At 40.3% G+C, this 9,039-nt stretch overlaps 1 protein-coding gene across 1 annotated transcript in view; it reads right to left on the bottom strand.

Annotated features, from left to right (window-relative positions):
* The window catches only part of LOC101849474 (peroxiredoxin-5, mitochondrial), a 35,267-nt gene extending 26,228 nt beyond the window's left edge, over window positions 1–9,039 (bottom strand). The window contains exons 1-2 of the mRNA XM_005103012.3: window positions 8,874–9,039; window positions 6,101–6,232 (exon numbers count right to left, since the gene is read on the bottom strand). Of these exons, the coding sequence (XP_005103069.1) occupies window positions 6,101–6,232; window positions 8,874–8,966 (225 nt within the window). The 5' untranslated portion in view covers window positions 8,967–9,039. The remainder of the gene's footprint in view (window positions 1–6,100; window positions 6,233–8,873) is intronic.

Below are 9,039 nucleotides of genomic sequence, written 5' to 3' on the forward strand. Positions count from 1 at the left end.
CCCCTCTGTTCCCTCTCTACCATGCCTCAAGGCATTGCTTATACTTCTAGCAACCTGTCTAGACACTATAATACATTCAAGACCGCACATTAACCTATGCCCTAAATGTTCTTATAAACACAGAGCTGCATTTTACGTCCAGTGGACGTTCAGTCAATTCAGTGAACCCCTCAATAAATTTTTAAAAAGTTCACACACCAGAACAAAATACAAAACACGCAAACTATAATATAATATTTCTTCTTACAAAGGGGGCAGCGGCTGGCAAGTTGCCACCTCCTCCCTTTTATCCTGCCTAGACTCTAGAAGTTGGGTTATACTTCTAGCAGCATGACCTGAACCCATGACTTATAACCTGGGGAATTTCCCAGTCCCCCCAAAGGCTCTTTGCAAAAACTTTCCGGCTCTAAATTAAACGTGACTAAGGCGGGTCGATAAATCATGCGTGATGTCCTCTGGCTTAAAAAAATAAAACAAAACAAACAAAGCAAAGCAAAACAAAACAAACAAAAAAACAAAAAATACTTTACAGCTAGCTGCAATGACAGCGGCTGGTTAGCTGCTGCATCCCTTTCCCTTTTATCTTGCCTATTATTTAGCCATTACACTCCTGACAACATGACTAAGCACTTTTTAAAAGTCCAACGCCTCAATAAATTTGTGGAAATTCCCCACTCTAAAACGTAACCACGGCGGGTCGATAACGTCCTTTGACTTTGAAAAAAAAATCCCCCAAATCAAACAAACGAAATTCCCTTTACAGCGAGCTGTATTTTTACACCCAATGGAAAACAGTCAAGTTAGAGAAGCCAACGTCACAGGCCTGTTGCAAGTGCCGTAAAACTCCTACAAAAACTTAAACGACGCGCACAGATTTGCGAGAAATTTCCACGATCGTACGTGAAGGCAAAGTAAGAACGGACTGTTGAATACTGAAGGAAATTCAAACATGTCGCCGAATGACCCAACGAAAATATACAAGAATAACAACAACAGCAAAAACGGGGTAGGGGGGGGGGATCCCTTGGGGGGGGGGAACGTATAAGCAAAAAGGAAAACAGAACAAATTACTTTTTTTTTTTAATATTTATTTCTGAAAATCAAAGATGGTTAGATCTAAGTAGAGTATCTAGCCCGCACTGTCAGCAAACACTTCCGAGCTTATTCTAGCTTTTGCACAAAATCCATTCACAAAAGAACGATTAGGGACATTATTTAAGTGTTATTATAGCAAGTAATTCATTCGGCCGAAATACCAACTCGCATAATTCATGAGTTCACATATCTTTCAAAAGAGACAATAGAAACCGCCAGAAAATGGTCGTTTTCTGTGTATCTTTCTAATCCAGGAGTGGCTTCAAATATGTCTTACGTGCAGCCCTGTGTGTGGGGGGGGGGGGAGGGGGGGAGTGTGTGTGTGTGTGTGTGTGTGTGTGTGTGTGTGAGAGAGAGAGAGAGAGAGAGTGTGTGTGGGGGGTGGGGGGGGGGGCTGAGTGTGTGTGGGGTGAGTTTGTGAGAGAGAGAGAGTGTGTGTGTGTGTGAGAGAGAGTGTAATATGTGTGTGTGGGGGCGGGTGAGTGTGAGCATGCGCGTGCGAGGGCGTATGTGTGTCGAGCGTGTTGAGCCTGAGTACGTGTGCGCGGACAAGCGTAAAGCGGGGTGTGTGGGTGGTTGAAAACACGTGGTATACGATTCCGATTTCCTGTCCTCTTGTCAAGTTTCGATCTACCCTTCGGTCTTTTCCCATGCACTAACAAGACTATTGTTGCATGTAGGCGTTTCTCGCGTCTGTTGTCATATGTTTTAGTAAGTGTCTAACGGTACTTGCAACACAATAAGGTCATGTAGGTGCCGAAGATTATAGATGTTACAAGAGAGTAACAAACATACAAAAGAAGGAGGAGAGAAAAGGACCACAGTTGTTTGATATGAAAGAAGGAGCAAACCACTCCAGAGCACCCGCCAACCACCAACTGAGATTAGAGATATTACACAAGAGTAACAAACACAAAAAAGAAGGAGAGATAAAGACGACAGTATTTATAGAGGACAGAAGGAGCAAACCACACCAGTGCACCCGTCATTCCACCAAGAGAATGTTTCTCTATAACCCAAACAATCTACACACAAAACAAATACACCAGCCAGCCTTTATATTGCTCGTCATAATATAATCTCTTGGAGTTCCCTAGGGGTAAAAAAAAAAAAAGAAGCCAGTTAGCATCTGCACCAAAACGTACAAGCTGGCATTAATGACACGGTTTTAAAAGTTAGTAAGAGTTTTACGGCACTTGCAACACAATAAGGTCATATAAGTGCCAAAGAATAGAGCTGTTACATGAGAGTAACAAACGCAAAAAGGAAGGAAGAGAGATTAGGATGATAGATGATAGATCTATCTGTTGGTGTCACCAAAACTTTAATAACATCACTTATATTGTCAAGGATTGATTATTGCAATTCCTTACTGGCTGGTGTACCTGATGAACAGTTACAACAACTACAAAGAGTACAAAATATTGCTGCCAAAATAATTACTAAAAAACTAAAGCATGATCATGTGACTCCTATTTTAAAAGCATTACACTGGCTCCCAGTGAAAGAGCGTATCATATATAAAATCTGTTTAACTTGCTACAAGTGCTTAAATGATTTATCACCGGACTATCTAAAACAGCTTTTAACACCCTATGTGCCTCCTAGAACACTCAGATCATCAAGTGACAAAACAACCCTTGTTAAGCCTAAAATAAAATACAAATCATATGGCCAACGCTCTTTTTCATATTTTGCCCCACTTGTTTGGAATAGGCTTCCAAAAACTATAAGAGAAGCAGAAAATCTAGAAATTTTTAAGAAGAAACTAAAATCATTTCTATTTTCATCATATTTCGATTAGACAGAATGCATCCAAGCTGTAGATCGTTGTGAGTTTGTATGTGCGTATGTGCATATGTACGTATGTGTGTATGTGTGTGTGTATGTATGTGTGTGTGTGTGGTGCGTGCGTGAGTGAACATGTGTTTGCATGAGTATGTAACACTATGTACCTTTAAAACTGATTTGTAAATCCATAATATGTATCATGTTAAGCGCATAGAGCATTGCATAAGTGGATATGCGCTATATAAATGCAATCCATTATTATTATTTATGTTTGGTAGGAAAGAAGGAGCAAACCACACCAGGGCACCCACCAACCACCCACAATGTTTTAAAATATTATATTTCGTATTGAATGGAACTTTACAGCACAGAATTGCATTCTTGACACTCATACATGCGAGTGAGGTTTTAGTGGTAAGTGTTAAAATGAATCTAAGCGATAACGCCCCCCTCCCCCCACAAAAAAAGTTTTAAAAAGGATGTACCTGATAAATATACAGACCCAAAAAGGAAAATCCGACATCAGATTCAAATTGGACGACCCAAGTACCCTATGAAAATCGTTTTCACATGCCTCACCCAAAAAAGTTCTACAAAATTTTGTGGACTACTAAATTTAGTTGAAATACGAAAGAAGCACATCAAAACAATATTAGTCATTTAGTGCAAGACAATAGTAAGACATACACAGAACGACAGACAGGGGCAAAGAAAAGAAGTAGCACCTACCAGAGGCTTCTTCCTGCACCCTTACACGACTAATAAAGATGGAGAAGCCTAGTCTAGTGTGAAGTAGTCACACCAAAGTCGCGTACAATTTTTACTATAATAATACTCTTGACCTGAAGATAATCAGGAGTCATACAGCCACTTTGAAAGAGTTTCCACTCAGGACTACGAGGAGGTAACGACAGCAAAGTATTTAGTGTGTGTGTGTGTGTGTGTGTGTGTGTGTGTGTGTGTGTGAGAGTGAGTGAGTGTGTGTGTGTGTGAGAGTGAGTGAGTGTGTGTGTGTGTGTGTGTGTGTGTGTGTGTGTGTGTGTGTGTGTGTGTGAGTGAGTGTGTGTGTGTGTGTGTGTGTGTGAGACAGAGAGAGAGAGAGAGAATTGCAACATCCACTTGAAGGACTAAGGTCAAGTAACAGCTAGATAACATTTAGAAGTGAAAACTGTCTCCTACTGAGGGTGGGTAAAATAAACAGTAGCCATATAAGTCGGTGCATCTCCTCATCGAAATGTTCTATTTTGGTTGTTTGTTTCGGGGGGGGGGGGGGGGGGGTGTTGGTGTGCTGTTTTTACTACCTCTGGGTAGTTTTGAGAGAATTGACATTATTTACGCAGACATTGCTGGACTGTAAGGACTCTGAAGGCAGTATTTCGAAACTGTGGGAATGAGGTTGAGGTGCGAACAGGAAAGTTAATTGTTTTAATGGTTTGTTGGGAAGGTTTAGTTGTAAAAAAATGATTCAATGTCAGACGGAAATCAGGCCAGTAATGTCAGCTTTTTACCCCAGCAGATTGCAATAACTAGAGCAAAATCAACTATAGGGCATTTCACTTAAATCACACTAGTTTTAGTTACGAGTTTAACGGCACTTGCAACATAATAAGATCATATATATATATAAGTGCTGAAGATCAGATCAAGATGTTACAAGAGAGTAATGAACACAAAAAAGAAGGTGGAGAAATAAGGACTATATATGTTTGATAGGAAAGAAGGAGCAAACCACACCAGAGCATCGGCCAATCAATCACAAACACATGAGATACATAAAATACAAATTAGGCACCGCAGAACAGGGACCTAACTTAAAGCTCGCAAAAAAATGTCAGGAAAACTTGTACACATACATAAGTTTTGTGAATACCAAAAGTCTTTTTTTGAAAGGATATCGGATGACTTTTAGCATAAAATAATTCTTGAATACCTAAAAATGATACTTTTACACGCTAAAAATGGCTTTTCACAGTCTAGCTTTCTAGCAAGTGAAAACGATACGTACACAGACACATACACAAAAAAAAATTAAAATTAAAGAAATTGATTCACACATTGAAACTGATTATAACACTCAGACTAAGATTACGGACAAAAATAGACATACTACTACACCCAGCAATCTGACACATTTCTATGACACAGCAGGAATGAACTTAAGTACTCCTTGACTAACCTTCCCCATTCAAAGGAAACAATGCTAGTCGGGAGAGGAACATGAGGGCACTCTTAAGCTACCTTGCACCTGCTGCTATCATTTCAAAATCCCATCAACAGAACCAAAAGATGATTATCAAATAAAATACAGAAGCTCTCAGGAACTAGAACATTACCTGCGTCTGTGCAGCTTTTAATTGTGTTCTCATTATATATCATATCTTTAAGTACGACTTTTTCTTTCCGTTAAAAAAAATAATTTTTTTAATAGAAACAGTAAACATCTCAAAAGGAAAACCAAGACAATAGAAACCTTTAAACTACCTTCTGTGATCACCATCCAAGTCTTTTTTTTTTTTTTTTGGTAAGTGTTTTACGGCGCTCGCAACTGCATAAGGTCATATGAGCACGCGGGACACACCTAATATTTTCAGTTGGTAGGAAATTTTGAATTTTGCCCGGGTGGCGGCCGAAGCCTACTCTTATATCGATTTTAGACCACCAAGGGATCTTTAACGTGTGCAACTTGCACACGGGCCCTCCGAGATTTTTCGCCCTAGTCTGAGAAGACTAGGTGTGTGGCAGAAAGACAGCAGTAGGGGGGAGCCAAGGAGTAGCAGTAGAAAGGCTGCAGAAAGAGTCAGGAGCCCAGAGGAGGGGGCAAAGGAGGTGAGGGGGTGGGGGCAGAAAGTGAAAATGAAAGCAGACAACAGAACATTGCTATAGAGCAGGAAAGGAGGTGAAAGGAGACAATTTTAGAGAAGAAAATTTTTCCGTCGCTTCCCGGAATCGAACCCGGGACCTTTGAATGAGAGGCCAACATCTTAACCTCTAGGCCATGAGAGCCCCCCATCCAAGTCTGCCTGTAAATGTAAATGGAATATCTTGCCTTTCTATTAATGCTAACAAAGATTTTAATTGTTTATATTATATCTCAATTGAAAGTAGAGTAATTCTTTAAATACAAAGGAGAAAAAAATGAAATACATAAAACATCCACAACAAAAACAAATAAAAACACAAATGAAATTTGAGAAACACAGAAACCAAACCATACCTTTGAGCATGTTGGTGTGAATGCTCCTGGCACTCCGAAGATGACAACTTTGCCTTTGCCGAAATCACCAGTGTTCACTTTGGCGTCTGGGGCTCCTTCAAACAAATCCACAGAGGGAAGTTTGTCACTGGCCTGACGGACAGAACACATATATAAAAAAATTACATTAAAAGACTGTTGAACATTTAGTATCCAAAATAAGATGACAAGATGACATTTACAGTGTTGAAAACAGTTTAACTGCCTCCAGATTAATGAGACTGACAGAACTCTTTGTTAAATCAGGAGGGACGAGAAGAGAATGACACTTCACATAGGAAGTTAATTAATGCAAACTGTATTCAATTATTTTATATGGCAAAAGACCATTTATTACGCATCATCGGGCAGTCTGTAGAAGAGTCTTGTGTACAGGGCACTGGAAATACTGGCACTAAAATCTTTACCAGTCAAGTTCTTAGTAAAGAACAGTGTAGAACTTCAATAATTTTGAAAAACCAATTGAAAAATCTCCAATGGCTCAGGGATGTGACTGTGGCGTTTTACCTACCGTCAGCCGAGGCTACTTAGGCCACTCGGGGTAACTTAAATCACTTACAATAAGTTACAATGAACGGTCTGTACTAAGGAACAGAAAAACGTGCAGCCATCATTGTGTTCAGCAGGCCAACCCCAAGCCAGATTCATATCGAGCAGTACAACCAAGTGTAGATGTCTAATACAATGCCAGGTTGGCTAATTGATTATACCACAGCGACCTCTATACTAGTGTGGGAATAAAAGATCTAGATTTGTAGGCAACAATTTTAATTAAAATAGTCGAACCTGCCATAAGGGCCACCTGTACAAACCATCACTTTCCATCCCCCCCTGTGTTTTTTCTTTCTCCATGTAAACCAGTCACTTCTATCCAATGCAACCCCCATAAATGGTCGCTTTTAAGGATAAGCGGGCTAACCTGAAAAGTGCTGATTTTGTGAAAATATATATATATTCATCAGCTAACAACCAAAATTACACCCATCTGAGACAGCCACGCAAAGCTCTCGTTGCCCGAATCTTTGTCATAAATTATGCATCCAGTGGCATTTGATGCTGTGAACAAGCCTTCCATTCACCTGTCCTTATTGTTAGTCTCTCCAATGCTCAGGTCGCTCCCAGCCCAGTGTTTGCACAAACTGACCAATCGGTAAAAATAAATTTTCAGCTATTTGCTAGTCAGGGAAGCGTGTGATCCATCATAACCTAGGCTATAATTTATGAAGTCACACCCACAACTCATACACAAATGGTAAGTGAAATAAGATGTCACTGTTTAGGCTTTACTGTTTTACCCAGTCCTTAAACTCAGTCCATAACAATGGACGTCAACACGAACTTGCGACAGAAGTTTAATTCCTTCGCCGAGTGGTGCCAGCCCATTTAATAATTTGTTTTACTATACTATGACATTTGGTCTCCCTTGCCAAACACATTTCGTTCGGTTTTAAAATTGCGCTTAACCATATAAAAAGAAATAAAACTTGCAACAAAAAATGCATCCTAATCTCATTCATTTTGGACCACCAAGGGATCTTCAAGTTTAATATTAAGGTGCACAACTTGCTGCACACGGGACCTCCAAGATTTTTCGTCCTTATCCCAGAGGGCAAGGTGTTAGATCTTACCAACCCTTAGATCAGGAGTGTTGCCGGACTCAGTAAGAAGGAGTCAAGGATTAACAGTAGGCAGTCAGCAGAAAGAGTCAGGAGCCCAGAGGAGGGGGCAAAGGAAGTGGGGGGTGGGTGGGTGAGGGCACAAAATGGAAAAGAAAGCAGACAACAGATAATGGTTAGCGAGCCAGGACAGGTGAAAGGAGAAAATTTTCCGTCGCTGTCAGAGTTTGAACCCTGAACCACTGTAACCTTGGCACTAGATCTACTTGGATTTGGTGGTCCCGACTTTTGCGTAGTGTAGGCAACTGAAATATCGATACTGATTCAAATAGTCGGTATCAATGTTTTATCAGTATTCTAAATCTAGCCTACAAAATGAGCAGTAAAATTTCACATGTTTTTCACAAAGCAAGGAGGGTTCCCCCCTGACTTAAAAAAACAACAAACATGGGGTGTTTCAGGGGGGCATGCCCCTCTGAATTTGACCATGATTTGAGGTTTTTTTGCAATTAGGTTTGAAAGGCTAGATATATAGATCTAGATCTATCTCTCCGGCACGCGAATCAAAATGTAATCGTTTAAGTTTAGACTTAGAACCAGAAGTAATCGTTCTAGATTTTCTCTATGTTATATTTCCCTGTCACAAAAGTCGGGACCACCATATCCAAGTAGATCTAGTGCCGTAACCTCTAGACCACGAGAGACCCCCCTCCCCCCCTCTTACCAAGTATTTGAGCAAAAATTTGGAGTTTTTCTTTCATGACTCACTGCACTGCAGTCTTTTTTTTCTCCCTTTTGTACAAGCAGCCACAAAAGTCAACATGACATTCACTACTACCACGACTTACAAAAAATAAATTTCGTGCTCAAAATTAATTTAAGTTGCAGGATTGCAGGAGTCCCGAAAACCAAGCCAAGAGATTTATATAAGATCAATCAGATCTCGTTAGTTTCGAGTCAATCTGTCTTGAAAAAAAAAAACAAGAGCTGAACTGCTGATGCTGCGAACAGGAACTGTGCTCGGTCGAAACAAATGACTTTGGAAAGGACAAAACCAAAATGAAATCACGTTGTGAAGTCAGAAAAATAACCCAACAAACAGACATTGAACAGCCTACCTTCACGGGCATGTTTGCAACACTGCTGGTCTGAATACACCGTCTTCCCACAACAGAGGCTACAGGTCGAATGAAGGATCTTACGGCTTGCATTTTGACGATGCCTAGACTTGGTCCAATTTGTTGGCAGCAGAAGAAACGAAAGAGGAAGGGGGGCAATCAAGGA

The sequence above is a fragment of the Aplysia californica genome, unplaced genomic scaffold (assembly GCF_000002075.1).
Source record: "Aplysia californica isolate F4 #8 unplaced genomic scaffold, AplCal3.0 scaffold00354, whole genome shotgun sequence".
In the NCBI taxonomy this organism is placed as follows: Eukaryota; Metazoa; Mollusca; class Gastropoda; order Aplysiida; family Aplysiidae; genus Aplysia; species Aplysia californica.